Consider the following 20,418-nt stretch of genomic DNA (forward strand, 5'->3'; position numbering starts at 1 on the left):
TCTGCCTCGTAAATTTCAGCCGACCGGCGTTTAACGCGACTATCCGGCGACGACGCTCGCCTGCGAGCGTCCTCGTTTTTAATTTATCCCGCCACCCTTTGCCTGGAAACGTCGCGTCGCGCCGTCTTGGTTCGCGAGCCGCGCGCAACCGCATTAGCATCTAAATCAGCCCGTGCCAGACTTTGCCGAAGAATCGGCCCCGATGAAACAACGGTAATCAAATTTATCATCTCAAAGAACCGTTTAAGAGAGACTAGGACTCGCGTTCAACGAGAACCTAACTCGTCGACCGCAAAAAGACGCTTCCTGCGATCCTCTTGTCGAGCAATTTGCCAGCGAGCCTACCTGCCCCAACGAAAATAAGCTTGCGTTTTTCCTTTTCTCTGTTCTTCCACGTTTCCACGGATTCCGCTCTTCGCTCTTGCGCATTAGCATGCAAATTAGCCTCTGACCACAATAATCAAATTAATCGTCCTAAACGTCCGATCGACCGTTATCATCCTACGGGTCCACGAAACAAAAGCGACCGATTATTCTACCTCGTCCTTTCTCTCGTTTCCCCGTTTTTTTATTCGGCCCCTGTCTTCCTAACTCTCGTCCGCCAACTAGAAATTCCTCGTTATACCGTCGCATCGGTCGCTGGTCGGGCTGGTTTTTTTTCTTTTTCCTCTTTTTTTTCTTTTTTTTTTTTTTCCCAACGGATCCATCGATTCGTCGAAGCGATCGCGGCGGAAATCGCTGGAAAATTGATAGACCGGCGTCGCTCGGCACACCAGACCTTTATTGGAAATTTATGCGGATCAGTAATTCTACGCGGCCGCGATACTGTTAGGTATTCGAGGATCGTTACCGCTTCGGGTCTATCGTTGCACGGATTATACCGAGCGGGAACGAACGCACGAGTTAATTAATAAAATGAGCAGATGGGGAGAAAAAACTATTCCGATTCGCGGTAGTCGAGTCGCGCAGACGTTGCACGCGGTTGCCAACGTTCGTGCGTCTATGTGGCCGTTTTCTCCACTCCATTTGTCGGCCACCTGTCCGATCGGCAATTTATGCCGCTCGGTAATTTCACATACCGAGAATATTAGACATCGACACGTTGCACCGCTACTAGCGTGCGCGCGGGCACGCGGCCCGCTCACAGCCGCAATCGCGCGGACGACCAACCAAGCGAGTAGAGCGACTCGCTCCGTACACGCTGTTGCAACGTGCTCGATCGCTCGCCTCGTCTCGCGCATATATTCTCTCTCTCTCTCTCTCTCTCTCTCTCTCTGCGTGCACCACACCGCACCGATCTTCGCTTATACGATCTTACACACTCGTGGACTTAGCGACTCGCACAGAAACTCGTGTGTGCCTCGGCAGCGCGCGTTCGTTATACCAGCTTTCTCTCTTTCCAGTATACACGCTATACACCCTGCGCGACCGCGATTTATCTCGACCGGTTAATGCGTTCCGAGAATCTATTACTGGCCTCCCAATATCATAATTATTTTATTAGCGGGTCACTCATTATCCGCCTTTTTACAGCCGCCCTGAGATTACGATTATTCCTCCCCACCTTCTCGCCGGCTACTCGTTTCTCTTCTCTTTCGTTCGAATCCGTGCGAGTATCAAAAGCGTTCTTTATTTTCGCTTCGCTGCCACTCGAGCCACGTGTTTCTCTCGATTCGCTACATTTCGTGAACAACCGAACTTTTGTACGGCCTGAACGAGCGCGGTGGCGAACGGCTCGTCGTTTTCGGGATTATTTTATCGTTCAAGTATCGACTGAGAGTCTGGCTTCCACCGAGTCTGACTCACGACCGATGGATAAGTCCACGTCCGACGAACGATTTCCTGCAGCGTTTCGCGTGGAACGTAATCGGTCGAAAACACCTGGAGCGACGTCTCCCACGGAACGATATTCCGAGAAGTCTCGATTCTTCCAGAGACTGTCCGTTAATCACCGCATAGTCGAGGCGATGAGAGGGACGGCAGAGTTCATTAGCGGCCGAAGAAAATATTTGCGGCTTCGCTCGATTCGCCCTGGTTTTTTTCCCGTCGGCCTTCCTCCCGCCCTTCTGTCAGGAATCTTTTAATTCCGAAGCACGAGGCGGGGTACAGTCCCGCGCGTGTTGTTAAGCCCGAGATTTTACGACACGATCCGAAATAACGAGAAACCTGAGTCATCCGCGCGCATAACTTATTTCGTTTTACCATTCAGCCTCTATATGCGTTACCCCACCTCTATCGCCGCATCGTGTGCGTCCGAAGAAAAGTCCGGATCGTAATCCCACGGAGGGAGAGACCCGTCGCCCTAGATATATCCTCTTCCTATCGCGCCTTAATTCGATAACCTTCTTCCATGGCTCGTCTACCGATGACCGAATTAAAAATAATTACCGCGGACAGAACCTACCGACAAGACGAATCGAGGCTGCACAAGCTGCCGCCGCTGTTACGATCTCACGGGGATTACCAAGATTTGCAGTTTACCATTCGCGAATGACGACGCGGCTACGACAAGGACCAGAGAGGAGAGAGAGAGAGAGATCAGAGACCATCCTCTGTTCACTCGGGTATTATCATAATTGAAAAATATAATCCGCGAGATGCTATCGTTCTCCGCCTGTATATATATATATATATGCATGAGTTCTCTCATCTATAAATATAGTAGCGTAATCCGCGGTCAGCGTGCCAACGATAAAAAAGCTATACGTACGCGAAACCACGTTAAAGGAGAGTCTCCACTCTCTTGGGTGGTTATTAATTTTTAGCAGAAGATGCGTGTGTGATCGATGGTACTCGTGGAATCCTATTCCGTTCCGAAAGCGGGAAAGGTTAAAAGTTTCGCAGAAATACGCGGCGCGAGCTTGTCGCGGAAATTCGCTTCGGTGCTCGGAGTCGAACGCTTCTGCCACGTTCAACGTGTACCCTTAAACGTAGCCGTTTGCTCCTAAACGCGGATCCATTATGCCGTCTTAGAAATACATCGAAGCGCACCTGCGCTCTACACGAACACGATATCAAACTCGTTTCAAAGCGCGAGACCTTCGTGTACCAGATCTGGGCATTCCATTTATTCAACGAACCCGAACCTTGTACAGCCTTATTACGTTCTCGCCGATCTCTCTTAACGTCTTATTTCCTGGGAAACTGGCTAATTTTTCTGCGACTCCGTTTCTTTCTTCCGCCGTTATTATATGGAAGTTACGAGAATCGTTGGATCTCGCAAAGTGATTTCTCATCGAGAAACTTTACCCCGCCGCGTCCTTTACGCTAGTTCGTCGTTGATACGTGCGGTTTCTCGGTCCAAGTTTACGTACAGAGATTTATTTGAAGAAACGTTACGAGTCCTTTCGCGTCAAGGCAGACAAATTCGCTACTGCCATTCTATTACAGAGCGGTAATTCATACAGATCGTTATGTTCGTAGGTACATAAAAGGTACATAAATTACGAAAACTGTTTTCAACGGATTTACGATTTTCCAATTAATCGTCGGATTTACTTTGCTTTTCCGCAAGCGTCCTGATACGTACGAAGCTAAAAATACGCGATGAACGTGTTAATCGGACCGAGAGAGCGTTCCCTTTGCCTTCCAAGCAGCGGAAAATAAGGAAGTCGCAAGGAATTCCGTTTCCCCGCAGCGACCCGATGCAAACTCGAACGAAAAGCAAAAGTAACGGTAGTTGGTTAGTCGTAAAAGCCACCAGCAGAGCTAATAGACCTATCCCGACCACGAAACGAGAAGACAGAGTCACGGTGGCAAGAAACGAAAGAAAGGAACGCTTTATCTTGGAAAAGGGAAAATTTAGGGCCCTTCCTTTTACCACTTTTCCATCCCTCTCTTTGTCCGTATCTCTCTCCGCAACCATTTCCCTCTCGCTCCCTCTTTTGCCCATATTCCTTCGCTACAGCAGTCTGCCATATTATCACTGGCCTCGAACTACCTGTATTATTAATGGTGGCCTTCGGGTACAATGGGACGAAAAACAGCCCTGGGTTATCTTGCCTCGTAAAATTCTATTGGCTCTGACGTATACCGGGAAACGCAGTGTCTGTTCTCCACCAGTATTTTCTTATCTACTTGCCTCCTCCTGTTCGCCGGCACCTGTGTGTCCTTCGACTTTTCGCGGCCTTTGACCCTACACGATAAAGATACAAGGTATTTCCGTTCTTATTCGAAAACACGTGTCGTCCGTCCAAGACGCTTCGACTGCGCGACCGTCCCCGAATCCAAACACGATTAGAACGTATTTTTCCTTTTAAGAGAAACCATCGCGAGTTCGAGAGCTTTTCGCACGAGCAAAGCCGACCTTTTCGATTCGTCGCAACTGTCCACTGGTTGCAACGATAACCGAAACGTTAGAGCCGAAGAAGCGAGACGTCATCGAGGAAAGCGTAATCGAGAAAGGATAATTCTGCGAACGGAGGACAGAATCGATACGATCTAGGCAGACGAGCGGTATCGGGATTCGATGGAAGTAGGTGCGGCGCGAGCGAAACCTCGCCGCCGTCTGGTTGAAATTTATTTTGGAATACGCGTGCACGCGAGACGACCAGACGACCACGGGCACGGTGTGTTCGTTTATTGCGAACGCAAGAGTCGTGGGAGATGGAGAGAAGAGGATAGGCGCAGTCTGGTACACAGGTAGAGAAAGAAGTTCCCCTCCCCCCTTTCTCTTCCACCGCCTTCTTTTCGCGGATGCGGCTGCTGGATGACGGAGGGAAGTCACAAATTTTTTCATTAATATGCAGCGAGACACCCTCCTAACTCTCTGCACGGGAAAAGGTAATGTAGTAGCAGGGGTAAAAAGGGAGAAAATGCGGTGTACCTGTGTGCGTGCCTCTACGGTGGATTCTCGCGCGTGTATGCGTCCGTGAGGCCGGGGCACGGCGTGGGTGTAGGAGAGAAATAATGGTCTGCTAGGAAATGTAACCAGCCGACGCTCACGCCCTCGTCGCGACGCCTCGAGAGACTTTACGGGGGAGAGAAATCGAAGAAAAGCGGCCGAGAGACAAAACTGGATAAAGGGGAGCAACGGAGACGGAAAACGGGGTGCGAACCAACGAAGAATACGTATAAAATGTTGCACCGATATCTACTTGGATATACGCTGCATTCGGGGGACCATTTCTCTCCGTTTTTCCGTATTATTTCTCACCGAATCGAGGTGTCCGTCTGCTGAAATATTCTCCTTCTCGGATTTACATACACATACACGCACTCGTACACACGTGCATTCGATTCTACGCGAATTTCTCCTACCCAAAGTGGAAACTATTATACCATCCAGGCGAATAATATCTAAATACACGGCGTTGGCTCTCCTTTCTTTCCGCAGAGAAACCAACTTGGCGCAAACGTACGTACGTACGTGCCAGTACGTGCCAGTTAAGGCAACGTCGATTTTTCGTAAAAAGAGACCGCGGTCGCGTTTGATCCGTCGACGGAAGAAAGTTCACGACCAAGATCGTGCAAATCCCGGCTGTTGGCAGCGCTCGAAAGCGAGAAACACGTAATACGGGCTCCTCGATGCACGTCGTTGTCGTACTTGGAGCCCCGCTATTCCAGGCGTTTTACTCGCCGGCATACCTAACCTCTCTATATATCTCTATACCCGTCTCCTCCTTTCCTTATTCAACCTCGTTCTTTCCTCGTCCCCCTCCTTGCTCGAGATTTTTCTTGGCGATTAAAATTTATGCTCACTCGTGTTCCCGGTGCGTGCATATCGCGTTTCGTCTCGCGCCATGCTCGTTTTGCGCCGGGTTACGCACACGCCCAGCATCGCGCGTCTTTTTCGCCGCGTTACAGACCCGCCTAACAGTCTCTCGCGATCTGCCTTCCTACGAGTACCTGAAATCGCCGCAACCACACCACGCATCCTCCGCGCCAGGCCAGGTCGTCGTTCGACGAACGACGACGTTTCGCGGAAATTTTTCCATCGTTGAGCGATGATCAACGTCGTCGAAAAAGAGAGTCGCCAAAAAAAGAATGGAAAATACGACGCTGCGTTGCTCTTCTTGATCAAAGATGTTCTACCTAGCGTTTCGAAGCCGAAGGAAATTAAAGTTTTAAAGCCCGTACAATGCAACTTTACGTGGAAGGTGGAGAACGAGAGAAATACAAATGTTTCACAGCGTATCTCGAAACGTAAGAAAATGCTGGATAAACGCTAGACGAAACAAGAAGAGCGGTATAAATTCGATTAGAAATATTATTTCTACGCTATTCGAAGAGCGTAAGAAATCTCGACGATAAACGGCTGGTTATTTTCTACCTCGCTACGCGTGTTCGTCAAAGCGTCGAGCCTCGGGTCGAACTACGATGAACCAAGATCGAATGTGACGCGGACGTAGGAAAAGTAAGAAACTGGCCGAAGGAGCGGCACTTTCACCGGATCTCTATACCGAGCACAACGGAGAGATAGTCCGACGCGTGATCGATCCAACGATAAAGAGTTAAACCACACTGAGCAATACATGGGAATATCGGGATTTCGAATTCGTTCGGGGTTCGTTGAACGATGTTTGTTCCAACGTCTAGCTGGGCTTTTTTTTCCGGACGTTTTCCGCGGCTGAAGAACCCATTTGTCCCCTGTGGATCGAGTTGTCGCGGAAAGAGGATCGGCAGAGCTCGCAAAGGGACCACCGATGATGACTCGCTTTTATCGGCGGAGCGATTGCGGCAGCTGCGGCGAAAACTGATCGCTATTGCTGCCCCGAAACCGAATAAGATTGGCATTAAAAGCAAAGGACGCGGCGGTTATGTCCGAGCGGCGCGGACCCGAGCGAAGCGTTTCCAGCGGGAAATATTGATTTTTAATCTGGTCCGTTATACCGCACCTTTGTGACCCGGTGGCGATGCGACGATGAATATTGCGCTGCCACGGAGATAGATATCGAAAATTTAAATCGAGTCCGTGGATCACAGCGCGTGTGTATGCGCGCGTGTGTGTGTCAGGCGGAAGAGAGAAATATCGCGGAAGGAAGTACGAAACGCGGGACGCGTGGAAAAAGCAAGCGACGAGTCTGTCTGCAAAACGTTTCGATTCCCTCTGGATTAACGTAACTGTACAAGGTTGCGGTACTATCGCTTCGAAAATTCCAGCGGACTCGATGGAGAATCGGCGTAAACCGAAGGCGCCGGTTTTCTCGCCAAGGATCGTTTCGATCGTCCAACACGGATCGCACGACTCTGTCGTCTCCTTCTTCCTTTTGTCTCGGCTTCCATCTCGGTCCTCGGCAGCGATACTTCTCTCGGAGGCTCGGTCAATGAGAGTAGCCTACATTCGTCCGTGTGATCGTTGCCTGGCGCGCGCACGCACGCACACACCCGGCGAAACCGTAAGTGCTCCTCGTCGCTCCTGTTGCCGGATCCGCGGGTATGGACGCGCGCACCATAGGCGCGTACAAAAGGACACGAAGCCAGGAACGGGCACACGTAGCTACGTACGGCGCGGCGTTCTCCCGTGAGAAGAGACACACGGAGGAAGACGGAGCACACGCAAACTCCGCTCCAATGCGAAAAAGGAAGATGGAGAGAAGGAGAGAAACGGTGCGCCAGCACACGCATCGGAGAGCCAGCGTGCTCTCCTCCGTCTTGCTTTCTCTTTGCGGCGTTCCTGCTGGCTGCCTCTTCGTCGGTCGACCGGCAGGGGGCAAGTTTCAGTCTGTCCTTGTCAGCTCGATAGGATGCTGCCACGGGCTTCGTACACGGCTGGAACCTGGACCGGAGTAGTAGGCTGTACAGGTATGCACGCGGTGGGCTGGTCGGGCATTCCTGCGGCGTTGCCGCGTCTCTTACTCACCGTAAGGCCCCGATGAAGTAAGAATAAGAGAGAAACGAGGATATAGCCGGCAGGGACGAAGCAGGAGAAGAGGAGGCCGACCGACCGGGCCGGGGGGAATCGAGAGAAAGAGGGATCCGAAAGAGGAAGGAGCAGCGGAGAGGCTCGGCGCAGCTCGAACGAGTCTTTCTGCCTTTACGTGGAGGCAATCGGGTTTGTTCGAGAGAGGACTGCCTCCTCGTGGCTCGACCTGCTCCCGAGACTTCTCCTGCCGTTGCTCCTGCTTCTGCTCCGGCTCCAGCTCCAGCTCCAGCTCCAGCCTCAGCTTCGGCACCAGCTCCCGTTCGCGCCGTCACCGTGCCCGCCATCCACCGGCTTCTGCGTCCGTTGGACTCCTGACCGCGACACGTCGCGACTCTTGCCACATTCGACCAATTTTTTCCCAAACTACCGCGCTTCTTCTTCTTCTTCTTCTTCTTCTTCTTCTTCTTCTACTACTTCTGCTTCTTCCTGGTCGCGGCACGTGCGAGGAAAATCTACCGGAGCTTCCGACCACTTGCGATTCAACGCGTCGAAGGAAACGTCGAGTGTCGGTTACGAGTCTCGTGCTTTGAAAGCGATAACACAGGCACATGCTGCTATACGCGGGCAAATTTGCGGACGATACGTTGCACTTCCGTCTTTATTTGGCTGTCGAATAACCAGAGTACACGAACGGAACGAGTAGGACGGAATCGTATTAGACGATCCGATCTGTCAGTTTGGTCGGGCGCCGTTACGGTCCACTGTTAAAGGGAAATCGAAAGGACAGATTCGAGAGTGGAAGGACAAAGTGATAGAGCTCTAAGCGTGTCCACGTAGCGAACGAACCGTGGAACACCGAGTGGCTTGCTCGTCGTTCCAGAAAGTAATCGAATTTCAGCCACCGTGTTATACCGTTCGAACCCTCCGAGGGTTCGCCCGATTTCATAGAAGGAACCAAAGACTCCGAGACTCTGCGTCCAGATCTCGCGCACCAAAACTGATTTCGCGTTTCCATCGGATTCCTCTCGAAAATCGGCTCCGTGTCTGGCGGAGAGAGTCTGCGGTGAGATCGGTTAGAAGGCTGCTGGCTCGACAAATTCGCTTAGCCGCAAAGTTTATCGTCGAAGAGACCCGGTGTTTACGAGTCGACCAGCGGATACTGTAATACGAGTAGTCGACCTTTCGGGGATCCGGTCGAAGAATGAAATTCAGAGATATAACGGGAGAAGCGGAGAGCAAGGCACGAAGTCGAGATATCCAATAGGCAAGGGTAACAAGGAGCTCGGATTTCGCGCAGGTCGAAGGAAATCAAGTTAGCCGTCTCCATTGCGCGGACACGGTCCACCGGGAATGCGTATTCTTGACAAGTTCCATTAAACGCCCAAAGTTCTCATCGCAGCGAGGAAACTCCCGGGCGATCGCGGTATCAAAACTTGCCGCAGAAGTACTCGGCCACGAAATCCACCGCGGGCGTCCCGTAAAAGTCGTACAACGATACGTCCAAGACGGGAATTTTTATTGATCCATCGAGATTTCGTTCCAGGACCGCGAGGGAACAACTTGGCATTGGCCATTTTTTATAACAGAGTAGATTTACGATTCGAAATTCAGGTTCTCTTCGCTTGTTACGATATCAATGTAACAATATCAATGATGAAGGTCGCTGGAATATCGAAGATATCGTCGTTCGTTTCAACGTTTACCAGCTTCGACTAGACTGTCGTCGACAGGTTCTTCCCGTCTCTTGCCGCTTTATATCGAAATATCGCTTTCTAGTCGTAAAGTCGCGAAACCGATATAGATTTCCAACGCGGACAAAGGATGAAAAATTCGACGATATCGGTTTTGCTCGGGTTTTTCAAAACGGTAACGGACGTTCGTGACGAGAATCTATCGGTGGGAAGAGAGACGCGGTCTTCTTAGCGATCGGTGTCGAGAAGAAAGACAGCGCGCATCGAAAAACGCCACCAAGACCCTTCATCTAGAAATCGGCTCACGTAGAGTAAACAGGCCCTGCTGAGTTTGCCGGCCAATTTCGAAGAGGAGTCTATATATGCCCACCGTTTGCCTCCTTCCTTCCTGTCTAGAGAGCGCGTCGAAATGATCCCCTTTTAATGCCGCAGCACTAACTACCGGCACCTCGAACGATCCCGCAATTCGGAAGATTGGCCCACATTACGAAATTATCGTTATTCCCGACGAAAGAGGGATGAAGGGGTGCAGAAACGGACCCATCGAAAACCCTGCGGCGCCAGCTTCTTTCCGCATAAATATGGAAAACGTTCCGGATAGCTCACCACGACCATCTCCGAGAAACCTTCCTAAAAAGCCCTCGTTCCTATCGCTCGAATAAATTTCTGCCGCGGTTATAGATCACGATACGTCCGTACTTGGCATACTCGAATCGTTTAAAAGCGATCCCAAGGGTCTTCGTGGTTTGAATCGTCAATCGTAAAGGATTAAAACAGGGACGCGCTGTTATCGTTATAAAATATCGTTACCATCGGATATTTTCCCGTTTGGTCGATCTAGCGGAAAATTTGGGACGCAGTTCTTCGAGTTCGAGCTCCGCCGAGTTCGGTCGAACGAATATCCGACAGGATACAGATCGATCGAGTTCTCGGTAAATATCGCTGCGCCAGGCCACCTACGAGAATACCGATCGAGTCGCGTACGTTCGAGGGTTCTACATAGTCTTGGCTAACATGGGGCAAGTTCTCTCGCACCAGGTTGATTCCCTGCATCTTCGATGGAACCGAGCGTGCATATCGGTGCATATCGATTTGCGCGAATCGCTAAACCCACGGAAAGACCAGACCAATCTGCACGATGCGTAGTAAAGCGTCGATTCTCGTATCGTACACACGGTAAAATCTCATTCCGTCGTTACGAAAGGGTAATCGCGTTTCTAAAATTTCTTTCCGATGATTCGAACAGATTCCGATCGACCAACACAGCTGCCGAAGTAACGCCGTTTAGGCGCGTCGAAGCAACGTCGAGAAATAACGTTCCCGGATAAACGACATTCCATTAGTTGCCGTCGCTTCAACGTTAATTAACTTATTTACAAGCAAACGATCGACGGTGGTCGTATCGAGGAATCTATCGGTCGACCTCTAGTCGCCGTTTCGAAAAGAAGAAAAAAATAGACAACGTATCTCGGAGTTGTCCGAGGAAGCTAGTAATTATGTCGTCCATAAAACGATTTCAAACACCAGTGCGTTGTATCGTCGGAGACTTTCTATCGCAATCGTTGCCGATAGGGAGAGGGGTAGGTCTGGCGGCAGGCGTACAACTTAATCGATGCATCTAGCTAAGTATACAGAAGGAAGTAGCAATCGCATTCGCGTATCGTGTCCCGAGGTGTCGTCCTAGACTATCATCTCGCTTTATGATCCTTAGATAGAGCAAAGTACACTTTGTACAGGGTGATTCAACCGACGTATCGAAAAATATCGAACGACAAAATGGCTATCAATCGTTTTGAAATCTCTGTTTCTAGCAATTTAACTCTACTACGATAATTTCGATAGCGGTTCGATGAGTTCGTGCCGTTCATTTTCTCGTCGTTTAAACCTTGACGGTGACAGCTTCGATTCCACTGCCGTTCTTTTAGAAAACATCAATGGACAGACGATGTTGGAATATTCGAGATTTTAAGCGTCTCGACGATCGATAAACTTTGCTCTTAGAATTCGCGCACTCCCGTCAACTTTGTCAAAGAAAGCGAGAAATAGCAAAAGTTTCGAGCAACTCTAGTTCCAGTACAAGAAGACAATGCAAAATTCTATCGATCGCAAAAATAAATCGGGACTCGACTTTCCTCGAGTGTACTCTGCGACGATACACGTCTTTGGATCAACCTGTATAGAAAGGAAGAGAATCGAAGAGAAGAGAAGAGGAGAAAAGAGAAGAGAAGAGAAGAGAAGAGAAGGGAAGAACAGAGGGTTACCTTGTTCCGCGTGGGTCCCTCGCGGGCAGATCAGCAACAGCAGCAACGGCAGAAGGTGGGCAGCGGAAGCAGCAGCGGCGGCGCAGGTGGCTAGAAGGCCTGCTACGCCCGCCATATTGAAGGGGGCCATTCTTATCGTAGCCCCACCGTGGGGCCGCCGGTCCTCTCACGATCTGTGCGAGGCTGCAGCACCGGCAGCGTCGTCACTCTCTCCTCCTCATGCCTCCTCCACGCTTCGTCTGCTCTTTCCGCACGTCACGCGACGACGACGTGCAACCACCCTCGTAGCCTCCCGACTCCTCCAGCTTCAACGCTACAACCACCTCCTCCTTCTCCTCCACCTCCTCCTCCTCCTCCTGCCTCCTCTTCCTCTTGCTCCTGCTCCAGGTCGCGCAACCCTTCCAGATGTGCCGTGCAGCCCACCGGCGTTTCTTACCCTTCCGAAAAGTAGCTTCGCTTCTCGAATAAAGCGCGCACCACCCCTTCTTCCTCTTCACCCTCCTCTTCGTTATTGTCCGTCCACGAGTTACTGTCGCTCGCTGTACTCGCCAGTCGACTTTCTTCCTCCTTCTCTCTTGAAAAAAGAAACGATCGCCACCGAATACCTTCTATGCCATTAACAGCGATTAGGCCGCTCGTTGAAAGCTCGTTGTAGAAGATCTGGGGTTTTTCGCGATTGATAGGCTCTCGGTTGCACGAAACACACGACGGACGTGGACTTGGCCGCATTTACCACTCGCGATCGTACCGGAAGTAGTCAGGTGCCGCTCTTGCACGACTGCCGCGAATATCCCGTTCGATTTCCCCCCCGCCCCCCTTTCCTCACACTTATAAAAGGCAGCTTCCCTTAACGACGAGCCGAGATTCGTCGCATTTCCTCTTTCCTCTGCCTCTCTGTATTTTTTTTCTTCTTCTTTCTTTTTTGTACTTTTCTCCTCCTGGTTTTCGTCTCTTCTTCCCGTCAACGCCTGAATTTTCTCATAGACGCGCGCTCCACGCTCCACGGGCTGGCTCGTCTGAAAGAAACAAAGATGAACCGCATTAATTAAAATCCGCGAAATATCCTTCCCCATTCGGTCGTTTCTACCCTTCTACCACCTTCTTTCTGATATCTCCACCGACCGAACACGGACCGCTGACTCTATTTCCATCTCCTTTCGTCGAGATACGAAGCGCGCCACTCTAATGACATCCCTAAATGGAAACAACGGCTCGGTCGTTTTTTGGCCGTGCTCCGCGGTCGCGACGATCGAGTCCGTCCAACTAGTGGGATACCGTTTTATACGCTTTCCATCCCTCGTATCTGACTCTTTTCGTCTCTTTGTTTCTTACTTCGGTGGTTTTAAATGGCGCACTGGCTCGCTAAAACTTTACAAATTTACGGAACCTGCTTTCGAACGGACGTCGCGCTTTTACACCATCCTTTACTTAGACGCTAGAGAAGAGCGCAAAGCTGCAAGTAGCGTTCGACGATACTACAACGCGCAAGAACGTTCTGCGCCAAAGCACGTAGAAGTCAGGCGTTCGAAAACCAGCGATTTGCTTATCGCGGCACTTTGAAAATTTCTCCCACGTGAGATATGGAAAATGTGACTTGGTGCTCACACCACGAAACGGGATTTCGTCTATACGAAACATAAAAGGAGGCGGACCGACGATAAATTTCTTTGGTGGCGAACGATCGTCGTAAGAAAGTTTCGTTCCGAAGGTTAAAAACGACAGGCGGCTTCGATCGAGTTAAACCCCGAGCCAAACGGGAAACTTCGGAGACGCTCTTGCGCGGCTTTACCGAGTGGTTTACTTTCATCCGGCTGCTGCAAGTAGTCTTCCACCCTCGCTCGACACCGAATAAAGTCGAATAAACTCGTACCCCCTCGTATACAGAGATTCATCGAGTGGAAACGAGCTTCTTTTGTGGCAAACGTGACCGATCGTTCGTCCCTCGTCCCACCGTACGATCGAACGTTTTCGACGACTCGTGAAAATCGACCACCGAATATTGGCCCGAGCCCCGATTCGTTCGTTAACGACCACGATCGACGGCCGTTTGGCACCTGTACCGTTAAGTCCGATGACTCTGCAGGGATCATTGTTTCTGCGATATTTCTCGGAGCGTGCCAAATGACGCGATACGCGGCATATGGACGACCGCGTGTTCCAAGTTCGCGAAGCTTTGGCCAAGACCTCTATCTTCTAGCATCGCCGACTATTATTTCGTTTCCTTGTAACGATCTCTTACTACGCTCGAGCGTGTCGATCGTTCTTCGAATCGAATAACTACCGGGATAAAAGGTGTTCTACGGGAGATGGAAATGCGCGTGGAAAAAGGGACAAGTGGGAGAGGAGAAACGTCCGCGCGACAAAAGCGCGGTGCATACACGGTTGGAGAGTAACTTCAAGTTCAAGGTCAACCTTGAACACGCATCCAAGCTCGGTGAAATTCGCGTAACTCGTTGCACCCGTCATCTAGCCGAGTCTAAAGGGAGGAAATGCCGAAAGCAGGAAGAAAAGGGTAGGAAGAGTGGCGAGCGAGCGAGTAAGAGCGCGCGCGCGTGTGTGTGTGTGTATGTGTGTGTGTGAACGCAACTTTGGGGTTCGTCGATGTAGCGGAAGGGGTGCTAGCTAGGATGGGTCGAGGAGCAAGGGGTTTCAGGATCAATACCATGCGTTTATCCGTCTCTCTCGCCTCTCTCGGGCACACGTAGAACCGCGAGACAGAACGCGCGACCGACAGAGATCGAGCGTCTTCGTTCGACCAAGCTTTCGCTGCGAGTTGATCTCGTTCGCTCTGGTAGGCCGCAAGGTCTGGCCGGCACGGCGTCTCGCTGCTATTCTTCGACGGAAAGAGACGAACAAGGGAAAAGAGAGGAGAAAAGAGAAGCGAATAGAAGGGATGCAAAAGACGGGAGGGAAGAAGAATAAAGAGGAATAAAGAAGAGCAAAGAAGAGAAGGGAATGGAGGAAAGAGGAGATAGAGAGGTCCGTATAGAAGAGTCGGGGGTTCGAAAACGAAGAGGTGGCGAGGGTTGGGCAGAGGGCTGGAGGAAGCACGAAATTCTAGAGTACTAAAATATAGTAGAGAGTGGGAAGGTGGGCCGAGGGAGAAGGGGAGGTAGAAGGCGCGCTTTAGGAGTTCTTCTAAAGCGGGCAAAGACCTTCTCCTCCTTCCCTCGCGTTCTCTTGCTCTAGCCAGACCGGCCAAGATGCATCCGCGAAATTGCAGACTTCGGTGAAACGCTGCTGGTAGCTGTGCACAGCGCCTCCTAGGTCTACGCGGTGGTGCTTGCCGCCTTCTTCCGTTGCCATTGCTCACGAGTGGCCTCGTAAAAAATTTAAGATGTCCTCCTCCTCCTCCTCCTCCTCCTCCGCCTCTCGTTCGTTCGCTCTCTCTTCTCTCGCCCTCTATATACTCTCTTCTCGTCGTCCTTGCCAGCCACGGCCGGGCTAGAAACCCGTAGTGCCTCTTTTCAACAGCCTCTCTCTTTCAACTTTTTGACAAGACCCAGTAGCAATTGCCGAAAACAGCTCAGCGTCTCGAGAGAGACGAGGAGAAGATCGCGCTCGAGAAGGAGCGCGAAGCCTGTGAGAAGGGCGGCAGTTTTCACGGGGGGTGAGTATCTAGCCTTCCTTTGATAAGCCACGATTTCCCATTTTTCCCCCTTTTTTTTCTCTCCGTTACTTTTCCTTCCTTCGGAGCAGATGTAAACGCGACGAGGAGGATCTCGTCTGCGGAGCGGGATCTCGCCTACTCCGGAGGTGGTTGGCCACCTTCTTCAGCGTGCAAAGGCCTCCTTCTTTTTCTATTCTCTTGCAACGTACACTTTCTTTCCAAGTACCTGCTTACGATGGAACCCGCCAAATTGCAGATTTCGGCATCCGAGAGAAGCCTGCCTCTCGAGAGGTTCGTGAAAATTTTAAGCCGTCTCTAATAGTACTCGAACAGGTGCAACCGTAGGCTACACGACGACGTTCGCCGCTGCTTCTAACGAGCACTTCTTCTCGACGTTCTCGGCCAGAGTATTATAAAACGTCCTTTGAACTTTTACCAGGGTGAAACGGACGAACGAGAGACGTAACCATCGATATTTGAAACTTTCGTCCTGAAATCCCGACTCTTTCGTACCTTCTATGATGACGCTTCATCGCTACGCGGGGTCATTTCGTTTACCCGTTTACGTTTGCTCGTAAAGTACAACGCGAATATTTCAACCTTTTCGATCACCGATCGTGAATCCTGCCAGACTCGTTTCAACCCCCCGGTATTTCTTTCTCTCGGCGATGACGTTTCGGAAAGAAAGTCAACGCGCGCGAGCTTCCTATTTCTCCTACTGTTTCGCGCGACCTTACGGGTTCCCCCGATGGGCTCTGCTTTTTCTCTGCCTCTCGATTTCTTCGAGTTTCCTCTTTCTTTCCTCGAGTTTCTTTGCGGGCCTCTCCTCGCGCCATTGGCTTCCGCGACCGCCTCGGGACAAATTCTATTTCCGGTTGAATTTAAGACCCTCCGGAATATACGGATTTATTTCACGGCTGCACTCTGCAGAGACGAACGGTAAGCAAGGAAGGGGCGGGGGAAAGGGGTGGAGCAAAGAACAGGGGAGGATGGAAGCGTGGCACAGGGTGGAGATTTTACTTCGGATCCGAGGAGACTCGTAAACGTAACAAAGGAAAGACGTATATCTCGGGGACGAGCGAGAAGAAAAATATATAGAGCGAAAGATGAGGGAGGAGAGAAAGTTCTCCGAAATTATTATACCTTGGGCGATCGCCACTCTGGACGACGCTTACTTTTATTTTTCCGAAAGTCTCCGGGCGCCACGTCGCTGCCAACCCAACCCGGTATTTTTCTGCCCTAACTTTTTCTTTCGTCGCTGTTCGATGTCGCGAATGGCAAACCGCAAAAGACGTCGGCGAGACAAATTCTGTTTCCGATGAATTTAAGAAGATCTCGGCCAAATACGAGAAAGGGGGGCAGAAAAAAAAGAAAAGAATAAGGTCGCTTGGATAAGGAGAGGCAGAAAGAGAACGCGGTGGTTAGATTTATTTTCCAAGGATTTCGTCGAGACCTTGTTGTCGGATTTTGCCGCGGTTGGTCGACGGTGGCACGAATTTGAAAAAACAACCCTTTGAATATAGAACGTTCCCCGTTCTTCGTATTTCTCTTATTTCTGCCAAGTTCGCCTCGTTTCCTAAGAAGGAACGAGTAGGACGGCGAATCGAGAATAATAGAATTTTTTTGACGTCTCGGCGCTAGCTGTAATTCGTGCCGCTCCTCGGGGCTTCCCTTTTTCCCCAGTGGTGGCCGTAATTAAAAACGATAATGTCGACGGTGGCTGTGATCGCGCGGCTTCGTCGAAATGCCCTCCATACTTTTTGTTTCACTCGCGAAAATGCACCGGTTTGCCGGCCTTCGGCAACTCGCGCTAATGCGAACGAACGCGTCTCTTGTAACTTTCCCGTATATCGTTAAATTTCCTTCAAATTTCGTCGATACGAATATCATCGACTACGATAGTCGAGTCTGATATATAGAATTTTCTAACTAACGAAATAAGCTAACGAAATTTCAAAACGTTTCGCGTAACGCGCTTGCTTTCGCACTCGTAAAACGTGTCCTGGAAGCGTTCTTCGAATACTTTCGTAGATCCTTACGAGCGTATGCGTCTCTGTCTTGGGATGCGTGTCGTTCGTGAAAACGACAGTTGGTCGGAACACGCGTGCACCGCAACAATAGCTTCACGTGGCTGATCAATCGCGACAGTGAAACGTTCATAGGTTGCCAACTAATCAACGGAAACACGAAATTTCCCACGATACACGGCCGTGCGCGTTTTAACTCGTGCAATAATTCCGTATTAGCCGTCCGCGTGCGCTATATACGTTTCTTCTCGCGAGTGGAAATAGAGGCTCGCTATCGATGCGGAGAACCCCGCGGTGATTTCGCAAGCGAGTACACGCGGTCGTTTCCACCAGGTGAAAGTAAGTCGCGCGAACTGCGCGAACTGCGCGAACCGAGCTGCAGCGACCGAGTCTCAAGTCCAAACGAAGGTTCGATTTGCCTTCGAGCTTAATTAAGAACGTACGAGTCATTAGAGCCGATGGAGCGTTATATCGAGCCGTACGATAATTATAACTTTGAGCTAAGCAAATCTCGCGAGGCGCAGTCAGCGTAATCGACTGGAGACTTCTTTTGTTTCGTTTTTCTTTAGTTAGCGCGTTGCCAACTATCGACTCGTACGTCGTATTTGCAAATATATACCTTTTAAGAACTTGAACCAGTTGCGCAACACCTTTTTCTCCCCGATCTACCGACTACGTGAAAATTAAACTTCCCGTTTCTCGTTCCTTCTCCCTCTGTCCAGCGATTATCGGAGATAGCGAAAATTGCCAGTGCACGCGGAACTTGCCACGAACGCGTGTAGCTGTGAAATAGTTGGGTTCACGCACAGGAAGTAGACGCTTAACGCGTCTACTCTCGATTCTAGATTCGCTATCGAACGAAAGAAGAAAGAGAAGCGACGAATTTGTCAAACTATCAGAATTCGGTGTAACGGTAAAACGCGTAATGGAAGGAGAGGCGAAATTCCGAGCTAGAGTCGATGATAAAGCTAATGGCGTCCTCTACCCTTGTCAAGTCCATCAGTGATCAGTCACGCGATCCTAAGAAGTTTCGTGGACCTGCTCCCCCCCCCTTTTTCATCTCGGAAGGAAGCGAACAAACTTGTTCGGTACGACGAACATGCTGTTAGCAAATTTTCGCCGGTGTACCGCCGGCCCTCTCCTCCCAAAGAAACGAAACGAAACGAAACGAAACGAAACGAAACGAAACGAGACGAGACGAGACGAGACGAGACGAGACGAGACGAGACGAGACGAAACGAAACGAAAGGAAACGAAAGAAAAAGCAAAAGCAACGAAGAAGAGTACCTACTGCACCGGTGCAGGTGATATGCTAATGGTAATCCACGTTTCTCTTATCCTGTCGCGGTGACAAACGCGTCGCAGAGTGATCGCATGCGTCAAAATAGTTCGACCATTAGTGGTCTGGTTCGTGATTCGTTCGTGGCTAGGAGGATTTCGCCCCCTATTTCGAAAAGGAGGAAAAAGAGGGAAAAGAGGGAAAACTAGGAAGAGAAAGCGATGTCGGTGCAACGTGGAATCGGGCGTTCGTAACAGCGGTCGTAATTTATACGTCTCTAATCTGGACGATAAGCTGTTCGTCGTTCGCGCTTCGGGGTCGCGTTAAATGCCGGGAACGCGTTTTCCATCGGAAAAGAGACGAGGAAGAAGGTAGGAATAGCGTGGGTGATATACTCGTGTCTTTTGCGGCAATAACGCTCTCGGTGGAGAGAGTCTCGCGTGCCTCGTAACTTTCCTTGCCGAGGCCTAGCAGCTCCATATTTCACGGAGGGTTGCCCAAACTTCCCTCCTTCCGCGGAACAGCCACCACCGCGTTTCTTTCCTAGACACCACATAGGCACGCTCCGCGTCGAGAGAGGGCCATATGGCTTTCGTTTCCTCTCGCTCCAGTTATCTTTCTTCTTTTCCTTCTTTTTTCCTCGCGGCATTCAACCTCGCGGATCTTTTGTACTATATTTGGAACGATAGGATAACTTCCTCGAATACCGAGCTCCCTGGACCACCCCGAGCAGTTCGCACCGCCTCGTTATAACCGTTTATCGCCGGTCGGATGTTTTTTAACGGCTAAACGTTAATAATACCAGGGGGCTAACGATAACGACGCCAGCGAGATCGAATTTTAATCCTCTTAGAACATCGAATGACGTACGCGAACAACGGCAGCGACGATAACTCGGCGAAACTCGTTCCTTTCCTTTCTCCGATCTACACCGACGCCGTCGTCGTTCGTCCGTCGATTTTTTTCTCATCGAAATCTATACCCGTTGCTGATTTAGACGATACAGCAAGATCGTAGAAATCTGCCAAACGCGCAACATCCATCGAGTTAATCTCGGTTCTTTGTTTCAATATTTTCTCGCTTTCTTGTTCTTCTTTTTACCCATCGCCGCCGTTTTATTTAACATTCCCAATACAATTCTCTTTTATCGATACTTTTTCGGCTAGTATCATAGCGTCGTGATCTTTTTTTTATCGCTTCTCTTTATTCCATTTTTCCTGTCTCTTCGCCGCTGTTTTTATTGCTCGAATTTCGTTCTTGCGTTGTTTGTTTGATTTCTGGAATCCGAGTTTTTACCGTCCTTTCGCTATTCCTTTTATAGCTGGAATTCTTTTTTAGATCCGCACTGCTTTTTTACTGCTGCAATTCCTTTTTTGTGCTTCGCTGGTGTTTGTTTTATCTGCGCAGCTTTATTTCCTTTATCGTTCTCCAGCTTTCTCTTTCGACGCTGCCGTTCCTTTTTCCACCGTTCTCAAGCAGCTTTTTTTACAACTACAATTCCTTTCTCGTTGGTTTTTTCCAGATTTGTTCGCACCGCTGCAACTGTCTTCTCCGCGCTTCCTATTCCGTTGCTTTATTACCGAAATTCCTGATGTTTCAGAAGCTGGCCATTCATTCAGGGATATTTATCGCGACACGACAGATTATCTGCCAGCAGTGTGTCTCCGTTCCAAGTAGGATGGACACAGTTGGCGGAAACAGCGAGAATCCGAAGAATACCACGGAAACGATTGTACCGGCTCGGGA

At 50.2% G+C, this 20,418-nt stretch overlaps 1 protein-coding gene across 18 annotated transcripts in view; it reads right to left on the minus strand.

Annotated features, from left to right (window-relative positions):
* Eph (Eph receptor tyrosine kinase) overlaps positions 1-20,418 on the minus strand; it is a 92,053-nt gene that overhangs the window by 48,911 nt on the left and 22,724 nt on the right. For all 18 annotated transcript variants that reach the window (XM_069127342.1, XM_069127357.1, XM_069127360.1 and 15 more), the window contains exon 2: positions 11,757-12,772. In XM_069127342.1, coding sequence (XP_068983443.1) covers positions 11,757-11,886 — 130 coding nt within the window. In that variant the 5' untranslated portion in view covers positions 11,887-12,772. The remainder of the gene's footprint in view (positions 1-11,756; positions 12,773-20,418) is intronic.

The sequence above is a fragment of the Bombus flavifrons genome, chromosome 14 (genome assembly GCF_040668555.2).
Source record: "Bombus flavifrons isolate JBK064 chromosome 14, iyBomFlav1_principal, whole genome shotgun sequence".
NCBI lineage: Eukaryota > Metazoa > Arthropoda > Insecta > Hymenoptera > Apidae > Bombus > Bombus flavifrons.